Below are 18,611 nucleotides of genomic sequence, written 5' to 3'. Positions count from 1 at the left end.
AAATTAAGTATACAAGTTTTTGGAAGAAAGAATTCCGGAAAGAATTTAGATGAAAACTGTTTGAATACATCAATTAGACTTGCTATTTTATATAATCTTTTTGATCTAACCAACTGGCTTTGCTTTAAAAGGAAAACCAAATATATTTGTGGCTTACCCTTAATCATAATTTTGCTATTAATTTTATCCATGTGGATCTACATAAGCAGCGGACAAAAATACATGAAAGTATTATTAAATACCATCGGCAGAGATCTCCCACAGGGAACATAAAATGGGTTTTTGGACAACAGTCAGCCACCCCCATGGCTAAGTACAAACAAAAACAGAGCTGGGAACGGTGGATGGGGGGGTGAAAAAAAAAGAAAAGTAGTGAGAAAAAGGAGAGAACTCAACCCAAACCCAAACGCCATATTGAACATATTCTGACGGATCTGGCAGCCATTTTTAGAAGCAAGCTAAAAATAAGCCGAAAATGATTTAGGGAGTGGGATGACGAAAAGTGTTACAACGTTTTTCACTATCCACAAAATGGCAATAACGTAGTGCGGGTTAAAGGACTTGAAGGGTGGAGGAAAGTAGTGTGTGTGTGTGTGTTGTGTGTGTGTGCGAGTGAGTTTGATTAAAACACGCAAGGGTGCCATGCCATGACGAGTTGTCTTGACCACAGGCAGCAGGCAGCAGTAAATGATTAGCAACTCACCCCCTCTTGACCCACGGCTAGTCTGCTTACCCCTTATCAAACAGCCGACTCTCACATGGATCTCGATGAGCTGTTGATTGCAGCGGCGCCCACATCAAGAGAACCGAAAAAAAAAATTCTTTGTTTTTGTTTTTCATTTTTATCTCTCTTATTTTTTTCCACAACTTTACGCATTTTAATTTGGTGAAAATTTCTACAGACCAGCATCTGTGGGTAATTATGTTCGCTGATCCTGGCTGATCCTTTTGCCTCAAGCGAAACGTCATGTGCACACACACACACACATACACACGCGTGTTCTTCTCGTTCTCTTCTTGTCGAATGGATAATAATTTATTTCTGTAAACAGTTTTCACTGGAATTGCGCAGAGTTTTTGACCAGTCCAACAGCTGACCTAAGTATCCTAGATTGAGGTAGGTGTAACGAATCCATAAATGAGCGGTGCTAACAAGCCAAAGGAAAAAAAAGGCTGAAATCATCAGCCAAGTTTTGGCATTTGTCTAAGTTATTACAAGAAATATCTACTTAGTTTAGTTACGGATTCAATTGATTGTAAAGCTGAGAAATGGTGACTTAGCATCTTAACTAAAAAGGACCAGAAGACCGGGGCTAATTTCAACCGCGTCAAAGTTTATGTACCATTGCAAATTTTATGGTAACTCTTTCGTTACCTATAGCCATCAAAGTGGAAGAACGTTTTATCTAAAAAGTCTAATGTCTGCGAACGAACGGCCTACAATCTTAGCATAGGAAATGATGAAGATATTGATCAAAGTCACTGTTTTCCATCGATCGTTCCTATGGGAGCTATATGATATAGTCACCCGATCTTTATCAAATTCGGCACAGTAGTTTATATGTGAAATAAAATCACCAATGTTAACTTTTACGACAATAGCTCAGAAAATAACAAAGTTATTGAGAAAACTGTTCATGACTGTGCCCTTTGTATGGGAGCTATATGATATAGTGGTCCGATCCGACTGAATCCAAGATATACAACCTGTGCAAAATTTCAGCTCTGTAGCTCTTACGGTTTAGGAGGAGTTTGCGCTGATCCAGACGGACGGATGGCTATTTGAACTCGTCTGAACGTGCTGATCAAGAATATATATACTTTATATGCTCGGAGATGCTTTCTTCTATGCGTTGCACACTTCTGACCAAAATTAATATGTTTTGCTATTAATTTTCTCAGTTTCAAAATGAAGTGCCAACTTTATAAAGATTAGCTTCACACATGAAATATAAGTACATATGTATATATCAAAGGGACTAACGTCGATTCTTGTAATCATTAAGTTACCGATATTAATTTACTTTATTATGGAAGCGTGCCAGACGCGTGTCTCTAAAAACTCTCAATCAAAATCACAGGAAGATGAAGAAAAATACTCAAAAATCTGTACAAAGGTACATTACGGGGGATGGGGGAAAATTTCGGACAATATGAGAGACTCAACTGTTGACCAGCTGCTGAAAATGCGCATGCGCAACATGATAAATGAAAATGGAAACCAAAATTACACCTTTCAAATGGTCAAGGAAGCAATTGAATATTTCTTTTACTCTCCGACGATGCCCCATAGACCCTGGCTAGTTTGCACTTAACAATGCTTCCTCTGCCCAATTGTCTACTACGGAGACAAGAAACAACAACAACAACAAAACAAGAAAAAACCAAATATATAGAGAAAAAGCAAAAAATAGATGCTACAATACCACAAGCCGAGATAAAAACTGGCAAACAAAAACCCATCGTTAGGTCGAGACAATAGAGGAAGTCCCTGCGTCCTTTGGTCCTTCTTTGGTTTTTGTATTCATATCCCCGGATGATAAACATCTTTTTGACCTGGGCCTGCTGTCAGCCACAAGCCAAGACAATCCGAGCCAAGTACAAGATCCCAATTCTAGTCTATTTGCAACTTAACTTTGCTCAAATGAGCAAGGAAAGGAAAAAGTAGATATGCAAAAATCTAATTTGCGATAAGATCTTTAAGGATCTAGACATAAAGAACAAATTCTTGTATACAATTTCAATTAACTTTTTAAGTTTAAGTTTTGAATGCAAATGGAATGTTGTAGAGAGAGAGAGGGCAAGAATTTAAATTTTTCAATTTTCTTTGCCTCTATCAAGCCATAAATATCAATTATAATAATTTTTCTAATGAGGAAAAACGGCAATTAAATGAAAATTGTGAGAAAAAGGAATTTGCTACCCCTAAAGCAAACGAAATTTTATTTCTTTTCTTTTCTTTTTTTTTTTAAATATTTTCCACCAATCACAAAGCAAGTTGGGAGAACTATTTATAAAAACAGAAGTTTCCCTCCCTAAGCACGCGACTGGCACAAGCGCCCCCAAAAGTAGAGATCCCAAACGATCTTTCTCTCTCTCTCTCTCTCTCGTTTTCTCTCTTTTGGGCACATTGCCTGCTGCGTCATCTTTATCCTACTTGAAGGCACTTCCCTCTTTACGCACGCTTCTCGATCCTCTCATGAGTTTTTCATTATTATATAATATTCCCTACATAGGCCGATGCGAATTGTGCGTTTTCACACTGAAAAAAAATTGTCAATAATCGATCAATTCTGAAATTCTTGTGCGACCTTTTGCGGAAAGATGAGAATCGCTTTGAGGCTAATTTGTTTGCTTCGCCCGCACACAAATTTTGGTTGGGTTTTCTTTTCAATTCGATAGCGTGGCGGCTGCCATTTAGTCCATGATGGAGCAGTTTTTATACCCATGAAAGAGCGACAACTTCTCAAATATTCATATAATGTATAATAAATCATTAAGTGATGACAGTTGGCATTGGTCAGGGCAGACATATGGTAGGAATTGATTTGGTTGATCTCGGTTTACACAAAGATTTCCCGATACCTCTAAAAAAACAGCCAATTGCTAGTCTAAAAATTGTTGGTAATATCATTTCTGTTTTATTATATAATTACATAAAAACATTTAAGTTAAACTTACAATTAGACTCTATATTCTATAACATATAGATTATACATACACACACACACACACACACGCACACATTCAAGTGTAACTATAACTTATGAAACATATTTGCACTCTAGAATTTCTAGTTAAATGAAAAACGAATTTTGATTAATTTGCTCAGATTGCTTAAAAATCGGTTAAAATCTCTGGATTTGTACTTCTTATTTTTGTTTGCTTATCAAAAATATTGTCGTTTTGGCCGAAAGATTGTTTTTTTTTTTTTGTAAATGAAAACCATAAAAAATAATAATTATATTTGAATAAATTGTATTTATTTATTTAATTCGTTTCAATTGAAATTTAAATACTAACAAAATACTGAGTATAGCCAAGAAAAGATGTTTTCGACTTGATTTTTTTTGTTTTCGTTTTTATATGTTTAGAGGACTAAATATCTATTTTGTTAAAATATATTCGAATATATATATATATATATTATAAACTAATTAATTATTAAATTGACTTTGGACTGTGTTTGTTTGTTGTTTGTTTTGGTTGTTATTGTTGCTTGCTCATTTTATAGTTTTATCTTACAAAATATTAATAATTAATTTTTGCTATGTGCAATTTGTGATGATAATGATTTTTTAAACCCTTTTCTAGGTTTTTAGTCGTAGAGTTGGGAGAATGACAGAGAGAGAGATAGAGATAGAGAGAGGGTGTTAAAGTTAATTAGAAATGAAACTTAAATATCTAGAATTAGTTAGGATCTTAAGGATCATGGGGGACAATTTACAATTTTTGACAACGAAATAGAAAACTAAAATTACAAAAAATATTTACAATTCATTACAACATAGAAAAATTTAATAAAGATAACAAAGTACTCTTCCATTGGCCTAAGAGTGGGCATTGCGTGCCATGTGAACGAACAGGCCAACGGGTCCATCGCATTTCTCGCCGCACATGTTGCACTTGAAGACATCGTCGCAACTGTGATAGCCCATGTGAATGGTGTACAGGACAGCATCCTTGAAGTAGATATCACAATATTTGCACTCATAAATGGCTCCAGCAGCAGCGGGAATGGATGAGGAGGCTGCCGATGAGGATGATGACGACGAGGTGGTTGCGGATACGGTGGATGAGGAGGCAGAGTTAATGGGCACCGAACTGGATGTGCTGCTGGCATTGGAACTATTCCCTGAACTCGATGCTGTGGAACTGGCACTAGTATTGGCTTGAGGTACATGATTGGTCTCCATGGATTCATCGGCCGAACTAGTCCCCGAACAATGCTCATCGGGCAATTGCTTCAATCCACTTATCGGCGACGAAGCAGTGGGCATTACTTTCACTTGCTCGGGTGAGGATTGGGCAGCGGACTTTAACTGCAACAGAGTGTCCAATTTCAGGACACGTCCCTTGCGCCGCGACGCTGTCGAGCTACTCATCAAAGGCGTTGCCTCATCTTCGGCCAGCTTCAAGTTCATGGCCATGGGCAATGATTGTTGGTTTTGAAGTTGCTGCTGTTGTTGCTGGGGTGTTTGTCCTTCCTCCTTGACTGGTGTGCCCTGACTAAGATCCATGGCTGAGTCCACGGATTTGCGTTCAAAGTCATCTTGGTCTTGATCCTCATCCTCGTTATCACTATTTTGTACTGGATGCTGGTGCTGCTGGTGCTGTTGCTGCAGTTGCTCACGCATACGTGGCGACAATTGAGCCAGAACGGCAGCCTGTTGCTGGGCAGCCAGCATTTGCAGATTGAGATTCCAGTAGGGGAAGAAGGCCATGTTGCGATTCTGTTGCAAGAGACTGGCCAGAGGTGGCAATAAATTGGCAGGAGCCGGTAACGCTGACGGGGCCTGCTCGACGCTGCCAACGCTTTTGGCTGGCGAGGATGGCATAGGCGGCAGAATAGGAGGGGTAACAGCGCCTCCACTCGATGCTGTGGGCGTCAGAGGATAACCCTGCAGGGCAGCACTCAACTGACTGGGCGCTGGGGGCTGTGAAACTGACTGTTGTTGCGGTGCAACGGATTGCTGCTGTGGGGCGACAGTGGCAATATTTGATTTTCTGCTGCTGCCTGAACCACTTCCACCACCTGATTTGCTCTTTGGACCTCGGCGTGTGCCGTAGACATCTATCACCAGGGAGGGATTTGGCGTGCCATCTTCATCGAGAACCATGCCGGGCTTGTGACCATATTTCCGCAAATGCAATTTGAAGCTATGACAATACTTGGTGGCATAATCACAGTCCTGACAACGATACTGATAGACCGAACTGTGCGACTTGCGATGTGAGTTCAGCATGGACTTGTTGACACAGGTATAGCTGCATTTGTCGCACTGGAAGGGCTTCTGGTTCTTGTGCTTCCTGGTGTGGTATTCCAAATGATGCTTGAACTCGGTGACGAACGGGCACTTGGAGCACTGCAGAATCTTGTCCGGTTTCATGTGGGTGCGTGTATGGGCCCAGAAGTCTACTTTGGTGATGGCCACCACTCCGCATGTCTTGCACTTGTAGTTCTTCATCTTGCCGTGCGAGTTGTAGATGGGCAAACGGATGGTGGTGTCGTCGTCCTCTGACTCGGCCATGTATTTCATGTCCTCGCTGGAATTCGAGATGAGATCGTGTTCCTTTTCAGGTTCTTGTGTAGATTTGGCTGGCGATTTGGGTGGCGTGACATCCATGGGAGGTGTCAAGGCCTGCAGCTTCTCTCCCGTGGCCGATGATGATCCTGAGCCTCCGGCTTGAGATGTGGCTATGGGTGTGGGCTGGGGGCTAGGCCGCGCATAGAAATGCTGCATGGGATTGGGCAAACCGGGTGGAGTGAGTGGATTGAAGCCACCCAGACCCAAATGATGATGATGGTGATGATGCTGCTGCTGCTGCTGCTGATGCTGTTGGGCTGCTTGGAAATGTTGCTGATACTGCTGTTGTTGCAGCAACTGTTGCTGCAATGTGGCCTCGTAATGGGGCAAACTGTTTTGATCATTTTGGCTGGGTGATGGAGTCATGGCGCACATGGTATCCATGGGTTGATGGTGCTGCTGCTGCTGCTGCTGCTGCTGTTTGAGATACTGTTCCAATTGTGTGCTGGCCGAGATGGCGTTGGGCGGTGGTGAGGGCAGAGGGGATTGACGGGGACTGCTGCTGGTCAAGCTATTGCTGTCGTGAAGATGATGTCCTGGCTCCTGTTTGATATTGGCAGCAAACATGGAGTTATACCAGGGATTGTGCTGCTCATAGTTGGCACTGGCTGAAGTCGTGGTCTCCCAGTTCTGCATGATGGAGGATGATGACGGCTGTAAATAGATAGACCAGAAGAGAGAGGATGATGAGGGGGTGATTTTCATTTAAGGCGCCTGCGTCAAGTTTTATTCTTTCATTTCTTTTTTTTTTTGCATTTCTTTTTTGTTTTCGCTTTTTTTTGCGTTTTTCGTATTTTTATTTTTTCCACCCTTAAATCTCAGGGGGTGAGTTTGGTTTGAGTGACTTTTTTCTGTTGTTGTTGTTGGTGGCAACAAAATGGTGGCTCTGTATATATCCTCAACCTACCGTTTGTGGGCCGCTGTTTTTTTGTTTCTGCGTATTGAATCAAATGGTTTTAATCTATATAGTCCAATATTTCGATTTGCGTGAATTTTCTCGATGCTCTCCTTTGCGCTGTTGTCTCGATTGTTACAAGCTCTCGACTGACTGAGGAACTGCAACAGGCTTTGGCTTATATATGTCTATGAGTGAGTCACTCAGGTAGCCCTGGGATAGCCGCGAGCGCAAGCACGCGTCAAGGGATTAGACGGAAAAAAAGGTGAGAGAGTCAGGTATGCGAGGATGACGGGGTCGCGCGGTTGCGAGGATCATGGCTCGCGGATCAAAATCCATTCTGGATTATGCACACAACACAAATAACAACTAACAACAACAACAACAAAAATGGATTGGATGATCCGGGAGCTTAACGCATATGCAGATTAGAAGAAAAACGAATTTTCCCTTCAAGAGGGAAATGGTGTCTCTAGGTTCAATTTTTAGGTTTTCTATGGATTAAAGTTAGACTTGGGTAGGCCGCAGCACACACATTTCGCGTTTACTTAAAATAATAAAAAGTAAAAAGGATTTAAGTAAATTATAGGATTATCCTAATAAAACGGACAAGACAGCAAGTAACCGAAATACTAGAGAAAGACAAGGAGAAGAAGAAGAGGCAGAGACTACCCGTTGACTACCCGTGGCACATGCACCCAAGAACTTGGCAACACGTAAAATTTATTTATTTTAACAAATTTTCTGTTCGGTTCTTTTTGTTTTTAATGATGGCCATAACTTGTTCAATAATATTGTTCTTTTAATTTTTATTTATTTCTATTGTTAAAATTGGAAATGTCAAAAAATAACTAAATAAATGCATGTACTATGACAAATATATTAACTATGAACAATTAACTATATATAGAAATGAAAACTATCAAAGTTTGATTGTTATTTTTTACCCATTCGCGGAAATAAAGGAACAAAACCGGAACTCAATTCCCAAAGCCTTTGATATTTACCTATTTAGGTCCTTCTAAAATTCCATTAGAATTCTGAATTCTGAATTTGAGAAATAATAATTTTGATGACTCCTCAATGATGTAATTGAAATCGATCACTTTGATTTGCGTAGGATTGGAAAATTTCCGTATATATTTTTTGTTTTTCTGGTTGCCGCATTTTTGGCCAATTGTTTTGTACATTTAAGTAAATATTATTAAAAACGCAAAACGAGAGTACGGTTAGTGCATGGGAGAGGGGGAAGGGTGAGGCAAGGTGAGTGGTAGAGGAGATGATGCCCCTCTGGCAGCAGCTTTATACATAATTGATGGTACAGGAACACTTTCTGCCTATGTGCGAATATGTGAATACAGAAATAAAGCTTCACAACTTGCATATTTATTTAGTTGATATTTTTTGAGAGAAACCGAAAAATTAATTGGCTTGTCAGTGTGTGTCTAAGAGTAAGTGTGCGTGTGTGTGTGTGTGTGTGTGTGTGTGTGTGTGTGTGTGTGTTTGTGTGTGTGTGTGTGAGTGCATTCATTCGAATGTGCGAGCCAGGGGAAAACAAAGAGCTAAAACTTTCAACTTGGCGTAGTTTTTTGCATGCCCAAACCAAACCAACAAAGGCCAAGTGTAAAATTAATATTACACAGAGTATGATGAAGGATCGGGGCGATCGGTGGAGGCGGAGAATGGGATGTAGACTGGGATGTGGGTCTGGGGGAACAAGAATGGGGATGGAGATGGAGGAGGAGGCAGAATCGTCGAGTGCAAGGCAGGCAACCGAAACTGCAAAGTAAACTAAACATGTGCTAGTCGTTTTACGCCCCAAACCACACCCCCCGTCCTGTCCATTGCACCCCTCCGCGTCTAACCCTTGGCAACACCAGCACGTAAAAATATCATGAAAATGGCAAAAATGGAAAATCCGAAACGCAGAAAATGCGCCACAAAAAATGTTTTTGTTGAAAAATAGGAAAAACAACAAAAAAGGAGGCTACACACACGTTTACATATACATATATATATATATATTTATATATGCATTTCTATGATGTAGCTGATGTGTATTATAAAAAAAAAAAGAAAAATGTATTGTAGCAGTTTTTAATATTCCCAAATTAATACCCTCTACATATAAAATTATATAGGGATATAGACTAGTTCAGTTAGCAAAAGGGTCCACACCAATAGGACATCTCTGTTCTGTTTAATTTTAGTTTTGATCATCTTTCAATGCCATTTGTTTCAAAAATAAATACTTATTTTTGTATTGAAATAACGACTTTTTAAATCGAACAAAACCTCATGAACTCTTTTGTCAGAAAGCATTAAAAATCTGTCTCAAAATCTCATCAGCATCATCATCATCTGCATCTGCATCCTCATCCACCTCATCAACGTTGTCCGTCATCTACACCGACCTGACAATCAAATTTTGTGTGCATTTTACAATTATTCGATGTAAGATTCTTGCCAAAAAATACATGACTTAACAAAAGCAGAAACAGCAAAAAGCTAAAAGGAAAAAAAAAGGCATGTGCAGCAGAGAAAACAACAACAACAAAAAAAAACTACAAAGAAAAAAATTCATTTTTGTTATATTTAAAATGCATTTTCTGTGGCAAGTGCCAAACAATTTGCCATTAAAAAATTGCAAACCGTTGACTTTGAATTATAGTTGAGTGTCTAAATTTAAATTATTAAAAAAAAGACACACACACACAGACACACTCACCAAAGAAATGTTAAAAAAAGAAGAGAAGCAGACGGAAGAGGCAGAGACGTATGTAACTAAGAAAAATAAAATAAAAAGAAAATGCAACATGCAAGTCGACATGTAAACAAATAAAATTAGCTAGCTGGCTGAAGGAGCGGAGCGAGTGTTTTCGGGGGGGGGCTAGCAGTTAGGTGAGAGGATGGGGCAAGGGGTGGGATGGGGAAATGCATACGGGATGCACGGCCACAAAAAAATACAAGTTCGCCCGTAGATCGGCCAAAAGCCAGACAGATTTTGAAATATTGTTTTAGAATTTTTAGCCGTTTGCATTTTTAGCGAAAAGATTTGCCACAGTCTGTGTGTCTAACCAAGTGTGTGTGTGTGTGTGTGTGTGTGTGTGTGTGTGCGTGTGTGCTGAGTGAGTATGAGTGCATGTAAGGTTAGATAGAAACAAAAAGAAAGCCACCAATGAACTTGGATATACAGAATCAAAGAGGATAACAACTGTTTATATATCCTTTTGATATTTTAACTTGAAGAGAAGTTTAAGAAAAAGAGAACCCAACCAATTCCAATAACAAAGTAGTTTCATTTTCAAAAATTTCGTAGAACTATCTGAAGATGAAAGGGTTCGTAATCTTAACAATCTCTTAATATACCCTTTAATTCCTAATATATATATATATACAAATCGAAACGTATTAATGGGTCTTTGTTGCTTTTCGGATGCCCCAACATTTTGTAATTTGTGCTATTTTCTGTTTCAAAAATTTTTGGATTGGTTAGATTGTTGATTGTTTATTTATCAGCAAGTGCAAAATACTCCATATGCTTTTTTAAAAATTTACATTTCTTAAAACTATTTTGAAGGTTAGACTGCAGTTATTTGTTTATAGATTGAATTCTTAATTATTAATTGGAATAATATTTACATACCTTGGTACTGGGACTGGACAAGACAAAATCGCCGAAAGACGAAACGAAGCAGCGGGGCAACTTTCCCTTCTCGCACTTGGGGTTTCTTCTTCTCAATCTCAATCTCTCTCTGTTTCCTTCTCTATTTCTCTCTTTCTCTGTGTCTTTCTACACTTGACCGCGGCACCGTTAAGTTAAGCACTTGCACATACACTTACACCCACCGAACACAAGCACAAGCACACACACGCACACGCTCATACACGTACACGGGCACACACTAAGAAAATAGCGTGCGAAACGAACTAAAAAAGGAGGCGTGGGGTTCTGGGGTGGTTCCCGCTACTCCTGCTCCTTTTCGATTTTTTCGCCTTTTTTGTGTGATGAGTTTTTTTTTGCGCGAAATTCGCGCATGTGCGGAAAAGTGTGTTAGATGATAAAAAATGGTGCGTGTTTTTCTTTTTTTGTTTTTTTTTTGTTTGCTTATATCTTTCTTTTTTAATTTCTCGTTAACAAGCGCTGGCGGTTCTTTTTTAGGAAAGTGTTTCGTTTTAATCTCTTATATTCTTGAAGCTTTATCTGTTGTTCGATTACGTTAACGTTTCGTCCTTTCTCTTTGGCGGCTAAAGTTCTGTTCTAGTCCGTGACGTTCGGCGTTATCGAGGCTCTGAGCACGACTGACAAAAATTCGTGCTCAGCTCTTGCTAGTCATAGCTGAAAATACGAAAACACAAAAAAAAACAAAACACGCACACAACAAAAAATCTCCTACTAAAACTACTCAAAATCTCAAAACTCAATTGCAAAGCAGAAAAACAAATGCCAAATGCACCGTACAAAAGAAATACAGGGCACAAGAGACACAAGAGCGAGAGCCACACAAATAACTCAGTTACAAGAGAGGAAAAACTCACTCAATTCGTTCGGCTGCTGTTGTAAGCAAAAGCAAAAAAAATAAAACTCAAATTTGTTGTTGTGCGGGTGCAAAATAAAACCCATCCCCCCAAAATAATGGCAGGAGCCATCCATCCCCCATGCTCACTCTCAAACTGGTCTCTCTCTCTCTCTCATTTAGTGGTTCCCATCATCTCACACAGACCGCCTTTCTCTCTCTCTCTCTCTCGGTGTGTTTTAGTCGTTCGTCTAATGTGCATCCTTTTGCATTTTTGGTGCATTTTGTGGAATTGCAGCTGCTGCCATCGTCATCATCATCATCATCGTCGTCGTCATCGTCGCCTCTAACTGAGTCTTTTTTCGGCAGTTTTCGCTTCATTATAGATTATTGATTTTTGGGTCCATTCGGCGTGAATGCATCCAGTTGGCTGAGGATGGAGGGAGTGGCGAGGTGCTGGAGCGCCTGCACTTGGGGGTCGCTGTCCTTTTCCTTTTTTTTTATTTTGGCAATTGTGCAACTTTAAGGCCAGACACATTATCGAGTTAAGTTATGTTCTCAAACTGATTTGTTGTTCAAACTTTTTCAAGTGCGAAATGTTCTTTACAAAGATTTTCACTTTCGGAATTATAAATGGGAGAAAGTAATTGACTTGACGTTGCTTTTGGTCGGCTAACCAAAACTTGGGAACTCAACAAGTTTATTAAGAATTAAGATGTCATTTCGAATGCCATCTAAGGCATTTCCATACATTTTACGAACTCATCTAAATATACATTTTACCCAAAATTTTCCTGGCTTTTAGAGTGTTAAATAATCTGCTGGTTGTCAGCTGGAAATACTCTTAGAAAAATATACCAAATAAAATGCATTCTCTACAATTCTCTAAATAATAAGCAAATTGTTATGGCTAAACAAAATAATAAATTTGTTTCTAAAATATATAACCTGGGGTATTGAATTTGCGCTTATTTGCTGCATTTCGTATACTCATTATAATTTTAATAACAAAAAACAAAAATATTTGATTATTTATGTGTGTAGTATGTGTATGTATTTCAATTTCGATGCATGGTAAATTGAAAGCAATATTTACAAAACAAAGGATTGCCCGAAATGCAAACAAAACGCCGCCCAAAATGCAAATTACACAAGTTGTTGGCACACACACACACTCACACACACCCACCCACATGTACATGAGAGAAGGTGGATAGAACAGGTAGAGGTAGAGGACAACCAGACGTTGTTGAACCGGATTAGAAACTGCAACCGGACTTAACAGCGGATTTTGTGTGCCGAAGAAAGGATTAAAGGGACAACTACCTGCTCGATGGTTGGCTGGACGCGTCTTTCATTAATCCGCGCATCCGAGGAATATGGAAAAACTAGAGCAATAGCGGCAGTAAGGCAGATTTAAAAGTGATTTAAAAGTTGGTCCCACAAAAGTCGAGGCATAATCCAACATTACGCAGTAGAACAGGATCAGGATCAGGATGAGGATCAACGTCGCTGATCCCAGTTAGTCCATAGCGATTAGCGTGCGTTGATCATGTGATTAACGCACTGGCAATAGGGCGGACGGTGGGTGTGGAGCACTGATCCGTCTGCTCATTTCACTGATCCTCATGCTTAGCCCACTGTTATGTAAAGTTGAGACAACAAATCGGCACATGTCCTCGTCAAATCTTGGCCTGGTCACGCTTGACCTTTTAATTAAGATGATCGTCATAGTGTTGTTGATGAACATGATTGTCTAATTGCTCAAAGTACATTCTTCTTATGCAAATTTATGCAGAACCTTTGGCCTTTAAGTCAATAGAGAAAGAGAGAGATACTTGAGTTTCTATGCTGAGGGTTGGATAAGATCAAGACGATTCATGCTCTATGCAAATGCAGGAGATTTTGTGGTTCACCGAGTTTTCCCCTCTTTGGAAATTTACTTGGAATCCTCATTAGTTTTGTTTGTATTTTGTTTTGGCGCACTTTTACCCTCTGACCCATGGCTTGAGGTTTAGATATCACCTTGAATTCTTAAGCCGATTTCATGCTAAGGATGATTCGGCATTTGCCATTCGAAAAGGTCCTTTTTTTACTATTACGTATGTTCTTTGAGTGTGTTTTTCTTTGATCTCAAGTGCAAATTGGTTTTGGTTTTTGTAAAAAGAGCTACCGTATTTTATTTTGTTTTCAAATCTCACACGATTTTGAAAAAAAAGGGATTAATATTTATGAAAAAAAACATAAACATAATATTACTTCTATATTTGCGATAATTTTAGAATGTCTGCCTTCTAAAGATTTGTTTAAAAAATATATGCAAATTGTTTTGTCATTGCTTTGCCATGTTAATATGCTAAATCTACAGACTTTAGCCTCTTTACATAAATCAAATGACAAACGCAGCGCGAAATCCTCGCGACGTTTACGCCCACTGAAAGGCCACAGAGCAGAGTCGGGTGAGGTGAGAGACGGTGACCAAAAATTGAAAAAATTCGTAGAAATATTATTGTAAACAGTAAAACTCAGGCTATCGCGGGTCTGTTAGCCTAGCAAAAGGACAGGACTGAGGTCGGCAACAACATCCGTAAATCCTTTTTTAACACGAAAAACCGAAGGATTAAAAAAGAAAACTAGAGCATTGGAATGGTACCAAAATAGTTGCTCTAATTTTCATTGTATTCACCTAATAGTTACGCAGTAAAAGTAGCTCGGCCAGACAAAGCAACAAAGCCAGCGTGAAGGACAAACAGGAATTTTTGGGTTTGGACATGGTTTTTATGAGGTTTTTGTCATGGTTCGCTGTCTATGTATAATTATTTTGCATAGGCAGCCGCATCAGGTAATGAACTCAACAATGAAAATCAGTGGAAAATCACGAGAAAGTTCCAACTGAAATAGCATCTATATACATATATATATGTATAAATGCTCTGTATTTGTAGCTCTGACTGTAAGAGATCATTAGTCAACGATCTACTTGTGATTGTCAGAGCACACTGGATTCCAAAATAAAACCAAAAAAAAACTACATTCGAGTTGCACTTCCGTGTAAAAAACTCATAAAACGGTTAGTTTTTTATGATCCTTGTGGCAGGTAACAGAGGTCTGCCGCCGTTTTTTGTCCCTTAACCCTTTCACCATTAAGAAAAAAGATGGTCTACTATCTCTTTTTTGCGTTTCTTTTTTTCCTATCCCTATCCCTCTCTTTCTCTCTCTCTCTCTCTTTCTCTTTGCGAGTTGTCCTTGGCCATTTCCTTTGAAACTGTGTCCTTCATGGTATATTTTTTCTCTCTCTTGTTGTCTCTAACTAATGTTTGAGGTATTGTCCTTTTTATGACCTCTGGGTTGTGTTTTTTATGGCATTCTTTGTAGACACATCTCATACTTCCTTAACCCCTTAACCCTTTCGGTGAAAGTTGCTTTGCTAGGTGTAGATGTGGAAGGTGTTTCTTGATGATCGAACGGGTTAAATGAAGGATTCAGTTTTTGCACTTTTTTTATGAGATTTTTGAATTCTGAGAACGGACTTTCCAGGTCATTAGGAAAGGGAAAGGGTTAAGGTTTAATAATGTTTTACCATGTATTTTCAGTGAACGGTATTCAAATCTATGAAAAAGAAGTAAAAAGAAGGATAAAAGAAGTTTTCAAAAAGAAAATATTAGAGCAATTTGTAACAATTTTTTTTGGGGGATCAAGAGAAGTTTTTGAAGCTTACGTGTGTAATCTTTATGGTCTTGTAATAACTAAAGTAGCCGTTACATAAGCATTTTTGTATTTATTTGACAACCACAAATCATTTTCCTTCTGACTGGCCATTCATGGGGAAGTTACATTTGTAATGCGTCTGGAATGATCGCCACTAAATCGCCATCGACATTTCCCGCTTTTCTTTTCAAATCCCTGCAAATGGATTTTAACAATGGAATTGTAGAAACTATCTGCGAGTTGACCATTGTATCAAAATGCCCAAATCCCAAGCTTAGGCAATTGGCATCATTTTTGGGAAAATGAGCGCCAAAAAATGCTCTAAAATCCACCCCAAGAAGTATCCTTAAACTCAACCATCTAATCAGTCCATGCAGCAGTTACACATTTTCACACTTTCGTGACCCCTGCGGTGCCTGCAACGCCGCCAACACACACAACACAGGATTCATCGAGGGTTGGGCAGCGACCATTGGTCAGGAGCGAAAAAAAGAGGAAAAAACTGAGTGCTGTAAACGCACACGCCATCATCATCTGACCCCTTGTCAACATCAGAGGTTGAAATTAATGCGAATATTGTGAATGTGTCACGGAAATTGCATGAATTCGGGGTCACGCATAAGACGCCTTAGGCTCAAGGAGTCCAGGATAGGGGTTGACCCGGGAGATGGCAGGGGCCACACGATTGCAACTGCAATTTTCAAATTTATTGCTTTAGCTGCACAAATAGAAAATGTTGGAAAAATTCGAAAAATTGTAACAGAAAAAAAAAGTCATATAAAAAGGATTTTAGCAATTCCATTGTTTTGCATGTTGAGAAATGGTTTTAGGTCAACTGCAGCAAAACGGGGCGATTTTAATTGACCATTGAAATTGGAACGAACTGTGGACGGCTGTGGCTGTGACCCTCCACACCTCGAACCTCTCGGATTGTCCCCTCCCCGCTTGACCTTTTCCCGTCTTTGAATTTGAATTTGCGCACATTTAAATAATTTTTCATTGAAATTTGAAAATGGAATGAAAATAGAAAATGGCCATCGTCTTTTGTGTTGCTGTCGTCTGTTTTTATTGCAAATGGCATTTAATTGTTGACCCCTAGGTGTAGTTCTTGTTGTTGTTGTTGGTCAACAAATGTAACGGACTTTCTTTGGAAACAAATTAACATCTGCAATACCATAAAGTTCTCTACGGATAAAATGTAACCCGTATTTGATCAGACTTCTCTTACTGTGGAACAATTTCTAGAAAGGATTAGCTAATGGAACCTCCAACAGCCATCATGTTGCTGCTAATGGCCTCAACCGTATTAAGCCGGAATGTGAATAAAAAATTGAAATGCTTAGCAGAAATATGCGAGCCTATTAGATACAGTTAACGAAGAGAGAATGAGAAGAAAGGCTTTTAGCCAAAGGCAAAGCCTATGTTAAATGTTGAATAACTAAATAATTCTAGAAGTGGGAGGTCCTGGTGCGGCAACGGACGGATAGTCAAGAACAAAAGGCATAAAACCTTTGGCACAAAATCCTTGGCAAAAATCTTTGGCACCAGCCAAAACACACGAAAACAAAGGACAACAAAGCTGGAATATTTTATTTTCGAATGTATGCGTTTAAATGACAGATTCTCAAAGGGAAAGGTAGCCAAGTATATACACTACACACACAGTGTATATATATATATTAAAGGAGGAGCTCCGAGATAAGCATATTTTAAGAGCATAAAAAGAATAAACAATTGGATTCAAATGAAGTATCGAATATTCACTTACAATTAGCCATCCTATTTAGCTATCTTTTGTTTGTTAAACTTAATCGTAGAATAATTTATATATCATAAATTAAAAATTATCTAAAAATATATTAGAAATCATAAGAGAGGAGTTTAAAATAGAAAAAAAGGATTATTTAGGTTACTATGACATGACTTGAATCATTCTATATGCTCTATACGAAATAATATCCTGCTGACTTTTCACACCCCCGCCCCTCTATAGCCCACCTACCTCACCAGTACACTATAAACACTACTGTCATTTATTTTCGTATTATCATAATGAGAACTCGTATATTTTTATGTGTATTTCTTTGCTTTTTGTGCCCCCAAAAAGCAAAAATGGGGGGAGCAACCACCCAAAGTGGATCCAGCTTCCATACATATGTGTCAGACATCTTTCAATGGATGTGTGTGTGTGAGTGTGTGTGTGTGTAAAAAAGAAGCGAAGCGAATATAAAAGTAAAACACAAAAACATTTCGCATTCGCATTTTGTTTTTGTTCTTAAATTATCACAGGAGGAACCACCCTGAATGGTGTGTGGCTGGGCTATTTATGCGTCCTGCAAGTCCTCCCACAAACACCCCCGCACACACACACACACGCACTTACATGCACAACCTCATCCTCACGTACAGAGCTCGTATTGCTGGCATCACATTTGTTTTTTTCCAATAGACCGTTATGGGTTTTCTTACTTGTATACCCTAACATATAGAGTATATTAAGTTTACTTAACTAAACAACGAGCTGAATTCGAATAGTTCGTATATAGATATATATATAAGTATATATCTGTATGAATCAAAGTAATTAAATATTTAAGAATGGCGAATAAAATTTTTCTTATAAATTATTATCCATTGAGACATTGAGGGTATTCGAATGAAGGCACGGCCAAATCTAACCCAGTCCCAAGTTTTTTTGTGTCCAAGAAAAAGGGAAATATGTGATGAGGTTGAAAGGCAATTGGTTTTTGTTGGCTCGGTTATAAGAACGTATATTACTTGAAGCAGGGAGGATAAAAGAACAGAAAAAGTATCGAAAAATCAGAGTTAAAACATGATCGAATGAAAGAAAAAAATGAACTCATTAAACTAAATGAAAGACGTTTAAAGTTCTAAAATGATGTTCCGATTCATCAACTTTCACAGTTCTTTGTCCCATCGCGATGCTTATCAATTTTTATGTAAAACCAAATTCCGCTTTTGTTTAAATCGTGTAAATAAATGCCACTTTAGATTTGTAAAAAAATATTTGTATATTGAAAATATGTTTTGTTGATTCAAGCTGATAAAAATTTCTTTGAGTTGTTTGCTCATTTGGTCATTGGACTTTTTGTTCGCTTTGTTCTTTGGTCTTTTATGCTTTTCATGGAAAGTTTTGTTCATCGATATGAAAATTGAGAAAAA

At 38.7% G+C, this 18,611-nt stretch overlaps 1 protein-coding gene across 2 annotated transcripts; it reads right to left on the bottom strand.

Annotated features, from left to right (window-relative positions):
- Positions 1-4,220: 4,220 nt before the first annotated feature.
- On the bottom strand, positions 4,221-11,515 carry LOC6647983 (protein hunchback). 2 transcript variants are annotated; one of them, XM_002069943.4, is made up of 2 exons: positions 10,850-11,515; positions 4,221-6,962 (listed from the first exon to the last, which is right to left on the bottom strand). In XM_002069943.4, the coding sequence occupies exon 2, from the start codon at positions 6,942-6,944 to the stop codon at positions 4,551-4,553; it is 2,394 nt and encodes a 797-aa protein (XP_002069979.1). In that variant the 5' UTR covers positions 6,945-6,962; positions 10,850-11,515; the 3' UTR covers positions 4,221-4,550. The 2 variants fall into 2 exon arrangements, with proteins under 2 accessions (XP_002069979.1, XP_046869612.1); XM_047013656.1 differs by lacking the exon at positions 10,850-11,515 and adding an exon at positions 7,216-7,357.
- Between the last annotated feature and the right edge of the window lie 7,096 nt (positions 11,516-18,611).

Source organism: Drosophila willistoni, chromosome 3R (genome assembly GCF_018902025.1).
Source record: "Drosophila willistoni isolate 14030-0811.24 chromosome 3R, UCI_dwil_1.1, whole genome shotgun sequence".
Classification (NCBI taxonomy): Eukaryota; Metazoa; Arthropoda; class Insecta; order Diptera; family Drosophilidae; genus Drosophila; species Drosophila willistoni.
Note: the sequence above shows the minus strand (reverse complement) of the source record. Positions and strands in the feature narration are given on the sequence as shown.

What these genes read in the sequence shown, in the direction of transcription:
- LOC6647983 (XM_002069943.4), bottom strand. Translation starts at nt 6,944, where the DNA reads ATGCAGAACTGGGAGACCACGACTTCAGCCAGTGCCAACTATGAGCAG.